The sequence below is a fragment of the Apiospora aurea genome, assembly GCF_038362705.1.
Source record: "Apiospora aurea strain CBS 24483 chromosome Unknown utg000002l_segment0_segment0, whole genome shotgun sequence".
Classification (NCBI taxonomy): Eukaryota; Fungi; Ascomycota; class Sordariomycetes; order Amphisphaeriales; family Apiosporaceae; genus Apiospora; species Apiospora aurea.
In genome coordinates this window covers 3,649,293-3,665,968 of record NW_027117389.1, presented here as the reverse complement: position 1 = coordinate 3,665,968, position 16,676 = coordinate 3,649,293, and the positions used below count along the sequence as shown (strand labels likewise).

The window sequence follows — 16,676 nt, the reverse complement described above, 5'->3', positions numbered from 1 at the left end:
AAGCCTCAGTCGTTAAGCTGCTAGAGGGGATGCAACCTTGTGCCAGTTTAGATACCATTACTTTGACGAGCAGTGTTGGTTCGTCGCATGCCCGGGGCCCAACACCAACAATCTGGCCAGTCGTGTCCCCTCACACGGTAGTCCCAACTACATGTACTCGTCAATATTGCACCTCAGGCAATGCACAATGCTTCTCCCGATTTGCCTTGCTGGAGCGAGGGTCCCTCAGCATGACAGTTAAGGTCGACCTGACTAGTGGCGAGGGGCAAGGGCATGGCTGTTCAGAGCGCATGCCATGTGTCCATTTGCCAAAATAAACAGGTATCGAGTGACATATCCCGTGTCGCTGATATATCTGGCATTCGCGTATCGTTGATGGGTGACATGGCGCACGGTCGTATCGGCTCGGAAATATGGCTTGCTGCCAATGCTGCTCTCGCGTATCGACACTGTGTGATGCCAAACATATGCCGGGAGGTCGAGTTGATGCATCAAAGGTGGCCAACGGTGGTTCGTATCTGAGGAGACCAATAATTTGAAAATCCCATGGAATAGTAATGGCTGGTCATGGCGATTGATTGCCATGTCTCCCTCCCTCCCCGACTCTCCGACTAGATCAACAATTGTTGTTTTTCATTCGTGCCATGTCATGCATGCACGGTAAAGAAAGCGCGACGCTAGGAAACTGTGCAACTTCAACTCAAAGTCTAAGATGGTAGCGGAGAAGATTATGAATGCGTTGGTCGTGAGCAATCTGGTATGAGAAGTCAACGATTGTCACTGCCGAATATGTAGCCGTTAGTGTGAAGTTATTGCCGAAGTACCGGCAGAGCCAATCACAGCTCGCGATTCGCTTCCAAGGGCCCAAGGGCGGCCCCTTCCACCTTCCACCTTGGAACATCCATCACGACTGGGGTTGTAGGGTAGGTAGGGTTGAAGATGGAGTGGACCAACGGTCATCCAGTCAACAAGTCGACTTCTGCTCTCCAATGACTCGTTTCAATTGCTTCTGGATTCGCCATCCTTGGGTCCGGACCCCATGCCCACGTGCATGTAAGGGCAGCATTTGCTGCAGCTGATCTATGGCCAGAACCATAGCCGGAGGTGGCTCACTGCAGATCGGCCTTGAACGAGAGGGCTTGAGTATCTGGATCCGGAGCGATGCCGTATTCTGTCGACCCTCTCTCTCTCTCTCTCTCTCTATCAATTGAGGGATGGACTTGCTTGTGTTGGTATCCTGGTCACTCGTGTTGCTGGCTATGCTGGCTACCAGGTAGGCAGAGAGAGAGAGGCCAAAGACTCAACTTGCGACCTTCCACCAGGCTGGATCTTTGCCAGCATGCAGTCCAACGACTTTTAGAGGTATGCATGCGTCCCTTGAGAGCACACCTTGATGTGATATCGCCGGGCCCGACAAGCATTCCGGGGCACGCCTTAGTGTCAGCAGAAGCCAGGTCGATATAGGGGCAGAAGCCGCTAGCACCCCACTTCCCCCTGGTCATCACCACCCTGGAACTCCACTCCCCCCGCGATTCCCGAACCCTCAGCCTCTATCTCGACGTCCTCTTGAAGCTCAATCTCGCCCTTTCCATCGATTTTTCATCGTTATCCGTCGCAAGGCTGAAAGCAGGCCCGACCCAAATCCCCACTCAATGAACATCGATACCATGGATCCTAACAAGCCCAGAGCGGCTACCAAAGCACGCAAGAGAGCCGCCAAGGCCTGTCTCTCCTGCCGCGCCCGCAAAGTGCGCTGCGATGTCTCCCAGCGAGGAATGCCCTGCATGAACTGCTACCTCGACAACGACACTTGCGTCGTGGCAGACCGAGCATCGTGCGTCCATTCCCATTCCCACCCAGTCGCAGACGCAGACGCAGACGCAGACACAATACTGACCACCCACATCCACATAGCCGTAAACCTCAGCAAGTCACAATTCCTCCATATGAGCCAAGTGTGAATGACGCCTCGGAGTCCAGAAATGGATACATGGCGACAGAGAATGACTATGATGACGACACATCTCCTTCAACGCAAGCACAAGCGCAAGCACCCCCGGCCTTTGACATAGGTCAAGGTCAGGCATCATTGCCAGGCTTTGGGAACAACTTTGGCACCCAGGACAGGGCCCATCCTCCCCAAGCCGGAGTTGAGCGCAACCAGTCGGATATGTCCAGCATATCCTCATTATTTCCGTCGACGAATGCATCATGGGCGGGAAATGGGCAACGCCAGAGCAGCACAGACATCACATACTCTTACTATCCCTTCCTTAGCATCAACAACCTCCACAACCTCCTGCCCCAAGATGTCAATTACCTCGAGTCTCAAGGTTGCTTACGAATACCCACGCCCGAGATACTTGATGAGTTTGTCAGGCAGTACTTCCTCCATGTCCACCCCTTGATGCCAGTGATCAACGAGGGAGATTTCTGGGAAATGTATGGCCAATGTGGCTTTGGCGGGTCTGGAGAAAGGATGTCGCTCCTGGTCTTTCAGTCCATGCTATTCGTCGCCTGCAACTTCGTCTCCAAGGAGAAGGTCAAAGCACTCGGCTTTTCGAGCAGTCGGGTGGCCAGGGCTACCCTCTACCGGCGGTGCAAACTGCTCTACGATTTCGAAAGCGAATCTTCCATGATATACCTTGCTCAGACAGCGATCATGCTGTCCCAATGGTCTCCAAACTTTACCCAGGCCTTCAAAAAGGCGAACTCGACATGGCTGAGTGCCGCGATTCAGCATGCAAAAAATGCAGAAGCTCACCACTATTCAGCACTTCCGAGTTTTTCACCCGTCATCAGTCCTTTGCAATACAAAAAGCAGAACGTTCTGAAGCGCCTTTGGTGGTGTTGTATTGTAAGAGACCGGATACTGCCTCTCGGAATGCGTCGAAGCCTCAAGATCACTAGGTCACACTTCGACTTCAGTTCAAGCCCGACATTTGGCTACAGAGACATGGCAGATGAGGTCGAGCGTTCAAAGGTCTACGATTCGGCCACGAAGAAATGCGTGGTGGAAATATTTGTCCAAATCGTGGAGCTTTGCACCGTACTAACAGACCTGATCATGATGGTCTTCCCTCTTGACGACTCCCCTGGATGGGGAAAGAAGATTGGACCTGACGAAACTGTCAAAGTAAGGGAGTGTAAGCAGGCACTACGGCGGTGGTATGCTTCAACGGTCCAGAAATTCCCGATGTTCGGCGGCTGCGGTGTACCTCGGACAGCCGTAACAAGGGGTACAGGTCCCCATCACGAATCAGCAATACTGTACACCAACATGATGTACATGTACTATCAGTACGTCCACCCGCATTGATGTGGTGTTTTCTCAAGGGGCCAGATTTGCTAACAATTCCATAGCTCGTCATGGGTGGCACTGAGCCACCATGAGGTACTCCAAACTGCCGTCACGGCCGTGACGCCGAATCTAACTAGTAACCTTCGCGAATTTTCCACCATCTATGAGAACCGCCACGAGCTCCAGGAGGCTGCGTCCGGAGTAACCGAGTGTCTTCAGGAGGTCATTCAGCTCAAGCTCGCTCGATGGCTCCCAATCAGCGCGTATGTTTCCCTCCCGTACTTCAGCCGAATTGTCCAGTCGCTCACCCTTACTGCAGCGTACCGTGCACGGCTTTGCCCCTTGTTCTGCATATCATAGATGTCAAATTGTCCTCATTCCGTCGAAGCCAACCTTCACCCGACGAGTTAGTGAAACAGAACCGGCTCAATGTGCTCGTCGAGGCTATGAAGACGTATACGCCACAGTACGACGGCTGCGACTACGTGAGTGAGACGATCCGGCATATCATGACCCTGGCCCAGCTCGACACTCCCACGCCGCTTCCAGCAACCAGCACAACAAGTACGATCTCGAACTGGACCGATATACTAGCTTCGCAACCGGGATGCTATTTGCGGCTCGCAATGACTATGGATCTGAGTTTCGCCAAGGGGCGCCTGCCAGAAGAGTCGGATTTCCCGGCCAGCTTGCGCGGCCTCTTCACCGCTGGACGCAACCCTGTGAGAGCTCTACTCAGGGGCAACCCAAAGATGAGCCCAAGTGTCATTCCTCCGTTTGCATCAGCATCGCACCAGCAGATGTTCTCTCTGTCGAATCCGTATACGGTTCTGGGTGAGCACCATCACCATCAACAACTGCAGCACCAGCATCAGCGGACTCCTTCCGTCTCTACATTCGTTCCCCCTGCGCCAGGTACAGTCCATTCTCTGTCATCGGACGAAACGGAGTCTCCTACCAATTCGTTGGACGAAGATGGCAATACCACTGCTACGAGGAACGCAGTGTCTGCTGCCCACATGAACGGCACGATGAGTGGACGAGACCTTATCAGCAGACCTTGCCACGAAAACATGATGATGCTCGATAACTTCGCAGCTTCCGATTTGGAGGTGGAAGATATCGCCGGCGAAATACTGGCTGCGCAATTCCTGCGACAATCTAACGAATATGGGTCTTTGGGCGCTACTTCTGGTGTCGGCGCAGCCAGGGGTGGTGGTAACATTGAGGAAGTCGGCCATAACGACGACCAAGCAGCAGGCTCGAGCAACGATGAAGAGGCGACCATGGGAGGCATGGAGACCTGGTTCGACAATGCGTGGGGAACGAAGGCGACGCGGGCCTCGAGGACGGCGAGGCGGCCAAGATCCTTCGGGATGCCATGGGCGATGGAGGAGTCGAGTGCGGTGCGTAATATACCAACGTATATTTAAGTCAGACGCTATATGCTGTGCGATATTTTAGGTCCAGGAGATTTGTGTTATATGTACGAGATTGCATGGAACAGCGGGACGTGGCTTATATGGATGGCGTTTGCTGATTTGGGTTCCTGGATGGGCAGTCCAGCCGTCTTCGTGTTCTGAGGGCGATTTATAGTATTGAGATTGGTTACGAGCTTGATTGTACGATAATTGCGCACTTACCATCACTACCACTACAGAATGGTTAAGGGGAGGACAGATAGCAGTTCAAGTCAGTAAACTTAATAAGATACTTCATGTATTCAATAAATGTCCGGTTCGGTGTCTTGTTTGATGTGACATTGGCAAGGCTGGTCTGAAAAGGCGCTTTCTATTTGAGCATTGAGCTCGGAACAAAATAAAAACAGGTTGGTTACGAGTAATGAGTAGCATTCTCCAATTCATAGCCTGAAGCGCCTGCTAACCAATAGAGGCGGGATGGTACTGGCCGCATCTCTCCCCCCTTCCCCGAGAGAGGCCCATAACGACTGGCGACATATCCAATTTGTCTTCCCATTGCTCCAACTTTTGCCCGAATACAAGGCATCACGATGTCTTCTCCGGAATGAAGTTGCGCATGACCTGATCGATGTAGCAGTCCGGGAAGTCCCAATCGCGCCGGGCCTCGGCGATGCCCCGGTTCATGCGGTCCACGTACTCGGGCCGGGGCCAGTCCGCCTTGACGCGCTGGCGGTCGACGTAGACGAGCGCCGGCAGCCGCTGCTGCTGCTGCTGCTCGGACTGGTGGTGGTACTCGTTGTATGCCGCGGCCTGGTTGGTGCTGCTGCTGCCGCGGACGAGCTCGACGTCGAGCGTGGCCTTCTCGTAGGCCGTGGGCACGCCCTCGTGCACGTCGAGCTGGGCCTCGTCGGCGGGGTGGAGGGCGTAGAGGACGCCGTAGACGCCGGCGGGGGCGGAGGCTTGATGGATGGTGAGGTCGTGGTAGGGCTTTGCTGCCTGCTCGTTACCGGCTGCTTGTTCCTCACTGGCTGCTCCTGTTGGGGCGTTGTTGTTTTTGTCGTCTTCATCGCTGTTTGTTGCTGCTGCTGTGACTGATGGGGAGGAAGGTGCAGCGGCGGGTTCGTCCTTGACGATGTTGGCGAAGCCGCGCTCGTTAATGATCCAGGTCCAGCCGCGCAGGTGGCCGAGGCCGACCGGGTCGGCGGTGGGACAGCGGGTCTTCATCTGCGAGCAGGACAAGTTGGAGCCGTACGCGAAGTAGAGCTTGCACTGGGTGGTGTCTTGAGTTGCACTCATGGTGGTGGTGGTGGTGGTGAGATTATGACCGGGACTGGGGGTTTCAGATAGAGTACAGTGATGTAGTCCCACGATGCGAACTCGTCCTATCCCTATGAGGGCAATGCAGATATCTTGAGACTGGAGCAAGTTGTGACCATCCGGTAAGCGTGGATGACGAGAGGGGGTTTTAAGCGATACGCAAGCTAACGAAGGTGTTTCTAGCTCACACGAGATACAAGTCCCTGTTTGTTTGATACGGCCTTTGGAAGATGGAAGAAGAACACTACCACAGCAGAATACAACGGCAAACAAGTTAACTGGCTCCCACTGAAACGATAATGACCCCCGAAAAGGGAGGCTTCAAGGAGAAATGAATGAGTGTGATGTTTGTGATAGCTTTGGACTTCATAATGGAATTGATGTGCATGTAGTCAGCAACAAAGCATGGCCAGAGAGACAGTCGGAGCCTAGCCCCACTTTGCACCTACCTGGCCATGCGTTAACGAACGCTTTCTCGTGAATCCTCCTGTCTATCATTGGCTGGTTGGGCTGTGTTAACGGCAGCAGGACAAAGTGCCCGGTGTGGCAGGGGTACATGCACATGTATGCAATGCTTACGCCTGGCCAATCATGGACGAAGAATCATCAAATTGGGAAATTCCAGTGTCGCCATTGGCCCCCGCTGGCGATACTCCGCATCCGCTCCGATGCCTCACGCCGCGCATTGGCACTGTGACAGCCCTGGATGCAGGAGAGAGAAGAAAGGAACGGGAACGGTATACGGGGACAGAGGTCAATAGGTAGAGCCCCCGTGGTAGTCCGTCTACTGTACGAGAGCCGTTCCTGTATAAACCAACCATAAGAGATGTACTCCCAAACAGGAACCCCAGGCCTGCCAAAAACGAATTTATATATGCATTGGGTTTCCCTCCCCTCCTATTCCTGATCTCTCTCTCCTTAACAGCTTCCCGAGCGCACGCATTCATCCAACCTGTCCGTGTGCCAAAAATTATTCATCAGTGCCGTGTACGAGGCAGAATCAGCTCTTGAGGGATATTTAAGCATATGTTGTAAGTGAAGATTGCACCACACTGCTATGCTAGAGGTTGGATGTCATGGTTAACCAAATACCCTTTAGGCCGGACCAGACTCTTGTCAACATGGAACAACAGCGGTGCCAGAACCCCAATGCCAGAAAGGCCGAGAAAGAGCAACTCCGCATCCAAAGAACCCAAACTTTCCTCGACGAGCCGGCTCGGGATGGGAACCCCCTCATGGTATTCCCTTCTGGGACTTCGGACAGTGGAGCTGCGGTGCTGGAGGCAGCGGCATGCATGAAGCTGAATATCGAGAATATTACCAAGTCGTTGGATAAGTAGATATGGCCTCTGTCCATTCGGCATTTGTCATGATACATCAAGATGAATGAGGATCGTGGCCGACAGATTCTGGATGGGCGTCGTACAGAATGGATGTCAGGACTTATAAGGCGATCAGGGTGGTAAGGGGTGGTTCTTAACCCTTGAGGAGTAGCCTTGAGTCGGTGTCCGGCCTCCTTTTCACCCAACGGCAGTGACGGTCATATGGGGGAAAGGCATACTGAGTCGGCATAGCTGCGTGTAATCGAAGGCCTTGCCGCGGGCTGTTCTATATCGTCGTGTTATCGCGCCCCGTGTTCCTATTTCCCCTTGTCTTTCTTCTTGCCACCAACAGGGCCGGCAGTGACAGCAGGCTTCGGTTCGTCTTCCACAGCTGGTAGACCTTGTCTCCGCAAACGACTGAGAAACTTTTCTTCCTGGACTTCTTCTTTCCCGATACCAAACACGGGCTCGTAGATAGGGGCAAGATCGTGGGTACCGCAGGGCCGCGCATCACCGCTCGCCTTTCGCTGCTCGAAGAAGTTCGCCATGGTTTTCTTGATAGTAGTCTCAACACTCTCGGGGGCTTCTGAAGGCTCGCTGCCTTCTTCCAAGACACAGATAGCTCCCTTGATCATGGATGCTTCCTTGGCGGTGAAATATAGGCTGCTGATGTACAGCTTGTCAGTGGTCTGTAACGTGCGCGACTGAGAGCCTTCATCTTTGGAGATATTTCGAAGATGGTAGATAAGACCTCGTATCTTGTACCCCAAATTTGCGTCCGCCTCGATCTCGGAGGCTGTTGTGAGCTGGCCAAGCTTGTCGGTCGGGTTTACCGCAGCCGATGAGGCGACCTTCTTCCCTTTGGCCATGTGGGCTGTGTCGAGACAAATGGAAACTCCCAGGATTAGGTTGAAATTCAATATTTGATCTGCCAATCATCTCAAAGAGAGGACTGTGTAGTCGTTTGAATATATGTGCAAGTAAAGTTTCTCCCGCAGTGTAGTTATGCAAATATATTATCACTTACGGAAGGATGCCGCGAATCTCAGGTAGCAGGAGTAGCCGGAGAAAGCAATTGCAGATTTATGGGGTAATTAAACATGTTGTTGCTCAATGAAATAATACACATGGTTCGTATATAACGAGTAAAACTAGAACTTTATAATATTTGAGATATATTGATGTTCAGTCATTTGGGCGATCGTCAAAGTCGAAAGCATACGTCTGAAGGATAATAGATAGGTATCTAGGGGGAGAAAATCGGTACATGAACTTTGTACTCCATGGCATGCAACTGGAAGGCCGCTTGGGAACATATTTACTATTTACCAAACGGGGACACAGTAAACCCCGTAGTAGCAGATTATCAACCTGTAGAATCTCTAAATACATTAAGACCGTCCCAGTGTGTCTGGGTGACCAATGAGAAAGGGTTTTACCTTAAAATATTGCCCTCTTTCGTCTCTTATTTTCCCCGCCATGTAAGCCAAGGTGGTTGGGTGTTATCTCAGATCGGTTGGTTGACCCCTTGACGAGAACAAGTAAGCTGGCATCGAACCTCAAGTTTGGTATTATTTATGGGAGAGGTACTCTGTAAACATTGGGGAGTGACAATCGACGTCTAAGATCGAGCCGGATGCCTGACGAGACACTTTCTTGTATTGACAAGAATCTTGACAGCTCTATCAATAGGGTCTTCGAGGACGGTCGATGGGCGTGAGAGTGGAGTCGGAAGATGGAGGTCTGGTGAGGGGGAAGATACTGTGTGCTGAGGTCGCAATCCGGTAGATGAGGTACCTTAGCTGGAAATAAGCATGTAGCAGCAGCAAGGATCCCAGCGAATCATATCGGCCGTCGTGTCAGCTGCGTCCACGCTATGATGGTGATGGCGACAGGCATCGTCCGAGGCTACCTCACCGGTGATGAGCACCTCTATCATTGTCCATCCAGCAGTCCGCCCATCATGTTTTGTAACTTGGAATATGACCATACGATTGGTGTATGTGTGCATAGAGGTACAGTTGCATGTCAGTATCTGGTCTCAAGTACCGCATGTAGCTTGCCCAGGCCTGCTTCCTCTAAAATACGAAGAGCCGCGCAGATGTACAAGTCAAGAGACAGCTCACCGAAAACACGGCTGCAAGGACGGGTTGTTAGAGACGGGTTGTCTCTTACATTTGAGCGGTATAAGTAGACAAGATGATCCTTCTTTCCAGAGGTGGCACTGTACTTGGTGCCTACCATATTGGATAGAGGTGCCCAGCGTATCCTGTCTAGGAGGTCCTGCTTGACTCTCAGGGCGTTGTGTCTCTTCGGCAAGTCGTTGTCATTATATCCTACTGGCCATCACTGCTATAATATAAACCTGTACATCTCAAATAGCCATGTCCTCCTCAAATCGAGCAGAAGCTGACGGGTAGGTATTCTCCACCACCACATCCAAATTCATGATCGCAGCTCACCTATCAATATTCCAGCTCTGCCACAAAAGACCCTTCGCGCATCACAGCCCTTCCGACCACTGCTGCAGAACGACAAACTGACCGAGCGAGACTATCTGAGTCCCGCCAGGAGACTTATCGTTCTGAGCCAAGTTCCAGCGGCAACCGTACCGTCATGCTGGCAGACCAGATCCGGCGCGAATCCGACGTCATCAAGAAGGCGCAGAAGAAGATGCAAAAGAAGCTGGACCGTATACTTGGTCCTCTAAATCAGAGCTAGACGGGGACATACTGGGCGATACCCTATGCATATGTCCGACGTATTCAGACTTGTTGACAGGTCTATCTTTCTTCTGGTGGGGTGGAAGGGTGCAGCCCGAGATAAAAGTCGACATGATGGCATTGCTTCGAGTTCATCGGAGTAAGGACCAGTTTGTTCGAGGAAGTTGACGAATGCAGTCCAAGTCTTTTGTCAAATAAGGGCGGCTCTCGGAATGTCAGTCAAACTGGGCTTAATGCGACAGAGCGGTGTTTCTTCAGGGGTATATGTTCTTATTTTTCTTAGCTCACACGTAAAACTTGGTTGGATCAAACTCTTGCGAGAACAGAGACGCGACCTAAGTATCCCTTAAATCCTCGGGACATTAATGATGATGATTACGGAGGACATCAGGTATACCGAGGCGACAGCATCGAAGAAACTTGATAAGCTTATCGGGAGTGTAAATTGTATACATATTGAGAGTTCGCTGATGAGTTGGCGAGAGGGGAACAGCTGTTGATTACACAAACATTCAAATAAATATACGAAAACCGAGTATATGACGATCCGACTATTTGGATTGACCAACAACTCACTGGAGACTGTAGGAGCAACTGGAACCCAGAGAACAAAAGAATTGCTTTGAATCGAGCGAGGCATTACCACTTGTCGCCACTAAGCTTCAGGGGCAGATGCAGCATACGTGATCCATCCTCATTGGGTTTCGGCAGCTGACCCGTCCGAATATTGACCTGGAGAGACTGATGGAAGAGCCGAGGAGCCGGCAGGTTCGCATCGCGCTCCTCGCGCATGGTCACAAACTCATCTTCCGTGACGCCGTCGTGCAGATGCTTGTTCTGCGCGCGGTGGTCGCGGACCGTCATGTAAGGCACGGGGCTCCCGCGCTCGGCCGAGGGGTAGTCATGGCCGGTCCAGATCTTGAAATGGTCCGGCATGCTGAGCAGCTTGCGGCCCGACTTGAAGAGATCCCGTGCGCTGCCGCCGGGGAAGTCGCAGCGCGCCGTGCCCAAGTCGGCGTTGAAGAGGGAGTCGCCGCAGAAAACGTTGTCTTAGCCCATGAAGATTCAAGTGTCAGCAAGAGACGTGCGAAGGAAAAGGGGCACCATGCTTTCGCATAGTATATGAGTCACTCACCCCCTATCTTGTAGCCAAGGTGATCGGGTGTATGACCGGGGAGGTGGATAGCCATCGCTGTAAGTTGACCGACTTGGAATGACTCGTCGTCACCAAATAGCTTGTCGAAGACGTTGATGTACTCTTCGCCCGGAACGCCATACTTCTCCCCTAGCGCCTCCTGCATTTCACGAATACGCTGCCCAGCAACCACCAGTGGCTTGGGTCCATCGCTTCCTGAGCCTAGGCGGTACCGAAGATATGATGCTGCAGTCAGATGGTCGGCATGCGCGTGGGTTTCGAGAATCATGCTGACATGGTAGCCCTTCTCCTTGACAAGGGCCAATAGTGCGTCAGCCGTGGTAGTCGAGATGACTTGAGTGGCAAGATCGAAATCTAGAACGGGATCAATGATGACGGCCTCCGAAGTGGCCGGATCAGCAACGACATATTGCCAAGTTCCAGTCCTAGGTTCAAAGACATCGTGGATGGTTGGTTGTCCCTCAGTCGACGCAGTAGTCGTGGCGTAGTCGGGGGTTAAAGTCTCCATATTCTGACCGTCTTTCGGAAGAGCACTAGAATGTTCAAGTAGCCAAGGAGCTCGGAGATGTGAGGCTATTTTATCAGAGGTAGGGAGTGCTTTCCTGGAGGCAGCTTGGTGAAAACTTCTAGTACTTGAGGAATAGCCTACAAGTGGCCTTCGAGTGCCGTAGAAGGCCTTTCTAGAGCTGCATATGCTGGTATGTTGATCAAGAGGTTTGGGAACACGACTGGGTTTGATGATGAATGACTGAAGAGAATCTGCGAACACTTGTGCGCTAGTAAGCCGAGGTCGAAGAGACTTCATGGCGGATATTTTATAACGTTGGCTCACGGTCGATAGAAAACAGAAACAGATGGTGTATGAAGAGAAAACGGAATGAGACCTCTAGGCTTCGCAACTGCTGCCTGTGTCCGACGAGGTGGCCGAGACGAACGGCGACCTCGAAAGCTGAGTAAGTCACCGGAAGTTGGTTGGTCGGCGACCCGCTTATTGCATGGTAGTATGTAGAACGGCTAGGGGAAGCCTGCTTCTCCATACGCCCGTGTAAGCCCGTTTTGACAGCCCGCCGAGTCCCGAACTGTCTGCCGGCCACAAGAGCACGGCTATTGGGATCGCAAGCGGATAGCGGCCGGCTACACGTAGTATCGGTCGGATGAGACGGGGTCAGGGGTACCATGTAGCGCGGACTGCATTTGGCCGACGGAGGGAGCTATCGTGCTAAGTAAATCCAGATCGCCGTTCATTTAAGCTTGAGCACAGTGAAAAGGCCGGAGATCGAGGGTTACAGCACGTCTTGCCTTCGCAAGGCCCATCCGTTCCACAGCCCGTGGGCCAACATGACGATAGCACGACCTTCTGGCACGACGGGTGATGCGAGGAGGTGGACTTTGATGCAGATTCGGCAGGGATTGGGGATGGTTCCATGATGTGGAATTTTACGGGGAAGCGCCTGCCTGACTAATCCGGTGGGGCGCCAACGATCACGTCATCGCGGTGCCGGCCGAAGAAGGACTTGTTCTACCCAGATTAAAAAAGTTGCCATGCGTTAGCAAGCGGCGAGCAGAGGAAAGATGGCGGTTATCGGTCTCTACTTGAATACTTCTTCTTTTGATTTCGGCAATTTCCGGGGTTGAACATCTCCAGGCTTTTTGTCGCATCTCTCCCCCCTTAGCATCAGGGTCTTGCTTTTTTTTCACTTGTAACCTTCATTTGAGACACAATTCCCTCGTTTGCAGCACAGCCATGTTCTCCCGTTCGACAGCTCGTGCCGCACGCACGGCCAGGCCCCAGCTGGTCTCGGGGACCCGAGGTCTTGCCTCAGTATCGCCCGTCACCTCTGCCGCCCGCAGCCACAAGGTCGTCGTGGTTGGTGGTGGTACTGCTGGCCTGTCCATCAGCCACCAGCTCCTTAACTCCGGCAAGTTCAGCCAAGATGACATTGCTGTCATCGACCCTGCACAGTTCCACCACTACCAGCCCGGCTGGACGCTGGTTGGTGGCGGTCTGAAAACCATGGAGGAGCTGCGGCGGCCGATGAACAGCCTGATCGACCCGAAGCTCAAGTTCTACGGCGACAGCGTCGGCGCCTTTGCCCCCGAGAGCAACTCTCTTACCCTGGGCAATGGAGACAGTCTCACCTACCAGCAACTGGTCGTTGCCCCCGGGATCAAGATCAACTACGACAGTGTCAAGGGCTTGCCCGAAGCTCTCGCTGACCCGAGCTCTCTCGTGTCTACCATCTACGGCCAGGACAACTGCAGCAAGGTTTACAGCACCATCCAGAAGCTTAAGAAGGGCAACGCCATCTTCACGCAGCCCGCCGGCGTCATCAAGTGTGCCGGTGCTCCCCAGAAGATCATGTGGCTCGGTTTGGACACCTGGAAGCGCGCGGGCTTGTACGACCCTAGCAACCCCGGCAACTCGCCCATCAAGATCTCCTTCGCTACCGGCCTTCCTGTCATGTTCGGCGTCCCCAAGTACAGTGCCGAGCTGGACCGGCTGAGAAAGGAGCGTGGCGTCGAGGGATTGTTCCAGCATGACCTGGTCTCCATCGACGGCGACAAGGCAGTGTTTGCCAACGGACAGGAGAAGGTCACCAAGCAGTTTGATCTTCTGCATGTCACGCCCAAGATGGGCCCCCACGCGTTCGTCAAGAACAGTGCCCTTGCCAACGAGGCCGGCTACGTCGACGTCGACGATGCCACGACGCGCCACAAGAAGTTCCCCAACGTCTGGTCTGCCGGTGATGCCTCCAGCCTGCCTACTTCCAAGACGGCCGCTGCCATCACAGCCGAGGCGCCCGTCCTGGTCCGCAACCTGCTTCTGTCGATGGAGGGCAAGGACGTGGATGCGTCGTACGACGGTTACACTTCGTGCCCGCTTCTGACCGAGTACGGCAAGGTCCTCCTGGCCGAGTTCAAGTACGGTGGTGTGCCCAAGGAGACCTTCGGCAAGTGGATCGGCATGGACCAAAAGACGCCCAACCGCTTCTTCTACCATCTCAAGAAGGACTTCTTCCCCTGGGTGTACTACAACAACATGGTGAAGGGCACATGGGGTGGACCCAAGGGCTGGACGAATTAGGTACAGCACCAACAGAATGTACATATGTAATACCAAGAAATTTGTACCAGGCATCTAGAGGCTAGGGGGTGTATCCGAGCACATCGGCGGCATTGACAATTTGATAGAGATAACAAGCAATCAAGAAAACCCGTTACAATCAAAATGATGCAAGATCGCAGAGGTGTGGATTCGAATTAGAGATAAGACAGCCCCTGCAGCTGTGCCCCAACCCGAGATCTCGGTAGAGTTTACGCTGTCTCGATCTGTCTGATGCAACCCTAACTTTACATAAAGCAACGCGGCGGCATCGGCCTAGAAAACTGGCACTAGCGTTTCAATCTCATTATAGACTTCTGTGGTACACCTGGTTCTTTGCCCATATCAATCAAGCACGATGAAGCGGTCATCAATTGTGTCCTTCGGCTTCTTCTTAGCCAGTCGCCCCCAACAGGTGCTGGCTTGGCAGTTTCCCCGCCCGCCCTCGATGCCGCCGCATGCGCCGCAACAGCACCGGCAGAAGCCCATGTTCGGGGAGTCGTCTCTGCACGGTCTAGAGGATGACGACATAGATATCGTGACGGGGAGTCAGTTCCATGGGCTTAGGACTTACGCGAATCTGCCGTATGTCAACTGCCTGTCGGAGGCGGGGGCGGAGAAAGGCCAGAAGTATGATATTGCGATACTGGGCGCGCCGTTCGATACCGCAAGTCCACCCGGGTTTTGCTTTTCCTCTGTGGGACTTTTGAGAAACTCGAGCTGACGAATTCGGGAGGAGCAGACTGTGACCGGGAGACCCGGAGCTCGGTACGGGCCTGGTGGCATCCGGATCGGCAGCCAGAGGATCCAGGTTGACAATTATAACGTATATACGGGTAAGGAGACCGAATTCTTTGTATAGATCTTGATCCGGAGTCTAGCAGATGTGTTACTGACAACATACATGTACTGAATAGGTAGAAGCACACTGCAGTCCTGGGCGACCGTCGTGGACTGCGGCGACGTGCCCCTGACCTGGCTCGACAACAACGTCGCCTTGAAGCAGCTCGATAAAGCCCACAGAGTTCGTGGTTCCATTTCATATACCTTGCTTTATATCGTCACCCCATGTCGTGAAGAAGCTGACAAGATATGCAACTCGTTGAAAAGGTCGTTTCTGGGAGGAAGGCAGCGAATTGCACTCACTCCATCACGCCGCGCATCGTGACCCTCGGGGGCGACCACACGACGACCCTGTCGGCCCTGCGATCGACTCATGAGCGATGGGGCCCGGTCTCGGTTATTCACTTCGACAGTCATATTGGTAAGTCCAGAGCAATATTGCACTTGCAAGCTTCGCCGTCTGCATCGCTATATTCTGGCGCAAGTGACTGATCCAAGACACTACAAAAGACACCTGGGACCCCGCCGCCCTAGGCGGCGGTATATCCGACTACGCGTATGTTCATTCATTCCTCTCCCTCCCTACTTTCCCCAACGCCGTTTTCTTGCCTCTCTCATCTTAACCCCCTATTCCTAACCATCTCCATCCAACAGGGGCTTGAACCACGGCACCTTCCTGCACATCGCGCACGAAGAGCACCTGATCCTAAACACCTCGATCCACGCCGGGATCCGAGCCCCCCTGATCCGGGCCAAAGGCGACCTGCGCAACGACCTGCGGTGCGGCTTCGCCATGGTCAAGGCGCGGGAGCTCGACCAGATCGGGGCCGAGGGCGTTATCCGGCGGATCAAGGACCGCGTGGGCGGCTCCAGGGTCTACATCAGTGTCGACATCGACGTGTTGGACCCGGCCTTCGCTCCAGGTACGCATACGCACGCAAGCACCCATTCCCATGCCAAGGCCCGCCCCCTATTTTCTTCTAGAATTGGCCATGTGAGCATTTTCTCTTGTTGGTGCGCCAATACTAACGAACACTTGTAATCAATGCAGCTACAGGAACAGCCGAGCCAGGCGGCTGGTCGACGAGGGAACTCCTGACCATCCTCGACGGCCTGCAGGGGCTCCATGTTGTCGGAGCTGACGTGGTCGAGGTCTCCCCGATATACGATAACCCCGGCGAGACGACGGTGCTCGCTGCTGCCGAGGTGGCACTGTCGCTGGTCGAGTTGATGGTCGAGAACCCCGTAAAGTCCTTGGCAGATGCATGATATAACGTACCCAGTAGACACCGGGACAGGGATGGCCTGGTCCATACATGAGCGTGCAACACGACTACATATAAGCACCAGGGGCTTATTGTAGTGAGAGAGGATTGAAATACACGAGAAAAACTAGCTTAGGTGCGCCTCTGTAGGTTCTCGAAGTAAGGGCAAGAATGCTATGAATACCCCAAACAAGACTCACAAAGATCCCTGCCGTACACCGTATT

At 53.3% G+C, this 16,676-nt stretch overlaps 8 protein-coding genes across 8 annotated transcripts; 5 read left to right on the top strand and 3 right to left on the bottom strand.

The window, feature by feature from the left end:
- Window positions 1-1,439: 1,439 nt before the first annotated feature.
- PG986_003502 (uncharacterized protein) lies at window positions 1,440-4,786 on the top strand (the record flags this gene model as incomplete). The annotated part of the gene is made up of 5 exons (XM_066839724.1): window positions 1,440-1,838; window positions 1,928-3,300; window positions 3,364-3,564; window positions 3,621-4,707; window positions 4,766-4,786. Coding segments are annotated over 5 exons (3,081 nt in total), but the record flags the coding sequence as incomplete, so codon positions are not given.
- Window positions 4,787-5,307: 521 nt separating this feature from the next.
- PG986_003501 (uncharacterized protein) lies at window positions 5,308-6,018 on the bottom strand (the record flags this gene model as incomplete). The annotated part of the gene is made up of 1 exon (XM_066839723.1): window positions 5,308-6,018. The coding sequence occupies one exon, from the start codon at window positions 6,016-6,018 to the stop codon at window positions 5,308-5,310; it is 711 nt and encodes a 236-aa protein (XP_066704787.1).
- Window positions 6,019-7,160: 1,142 nt separating this feature from the next.
- Window positions 7,161-7,379, top strand: PG986_003500 (uncharacterized protein; the record flags this gene model as incomplete). The annotated part of the gene is made up of 1 exon (XM_066839722.1): window positions 7,161-7,379. One exon carries the CDS (start codon window positions 7,161-7,163, stop codon window positions 7,377-7,379), a length of 219 nt encoding a protein of 72 aa, XP_066704786.1.
- Window positions 7,380-7,678: 299 nt separating this feature from the next.
- On the bottom strand, window positions 7,679-8,230 carry PG986_003499 (uncharacterized protein; the record flags this gene model as incomplete). The annotated part of the gene is made up of 1 exon (XM_066839721.1): window positions 7,679-8,230. One exon carries the CDS (start codon window positions 8,228-8,230, stop codon window positions 7,679-7,681), a length of 552 nt encoding a protein of 183 aa, XP_066704785.1.
- A 1,515-nt stretch (window positions 8,231-9,745) lies between these two features.
- Window positions 9,746-10,082, top strand: PG986_003498 (uncharacterized protein; the record flags this gene model as incomplete). Its single annotated transcript, XM_066839720.1, has 2 exons — window positions 9,746-9,777; window positions 9,839-10,082. The coding sequence occupies 2 exons, from the start codon at window positions 9,746-9,748 to the stop codon at window positions 10,080-10,082; spliced, it is 276 nt and encodes a 91-aa protein (XP_066704784.1).
- Window positions 10,083-10,723: 641 nt separating this feature from the next.
- Window positions 10,724-11,748, bottom strand: PG986_003497 (uncharacterized protein; the record flags this gene model as incomplete). The annotated part of the gene is made up of 2 exons (XM_066839719.1): window positions 10,724-11,133; window positions 11,220-11,748. 2 exons carry the CDS (start codon window positions 11,746-11,748, stop codon window positions 10,724-10,726), a joined length of 939 nt encoding a protein of 312 aa, XP_066704783.1.
- Window positions 11,749-12,984: 1,236 nt separating this feature from the next.
- On the top strand, window positions 12,985-14,325 carry PG986_003496 (uncharacterized protein; the record flags this gene model as incomplete). The annotated part of the gene is made up of 1 exon (XM_066839718.1): window positions 12,985-14,325. One exon carries the CDS (start codon window positions 12,985-12,987, stop codon window positions 14,323-14,325), a length of 1,341 nt encoding a protein of 446 aa, XP_066704782.1.
- Window positions 14,326-14,701: 376 nt separating this feature from the next.
- PG986_003495 (arginase family protein) lies at window positions 14,702-16,455 on the top strand (the record flags this gene model as incomplete). The annotated part of the gene is made up of 7 exons (XM_066839717.1): window positions 14,702-15,040; window positions 15,086-15,179; window positions 15,261-15,367; window positions 15,454-15,607; window positions 15,697-15,742; window positions 15,841-16,109; window positions 16,244-16,455. The coding sequence occupies 7 exons, from the start codon at window positions 14,702-14,704 to the stop codon at window positions 16,453-16,455; spliced, it is 1,221 nt and encodes a 406-aa protein (XP_066704781.1).
- Window positions 16,456-16,676: the final 221 nt, after the last annotated feature.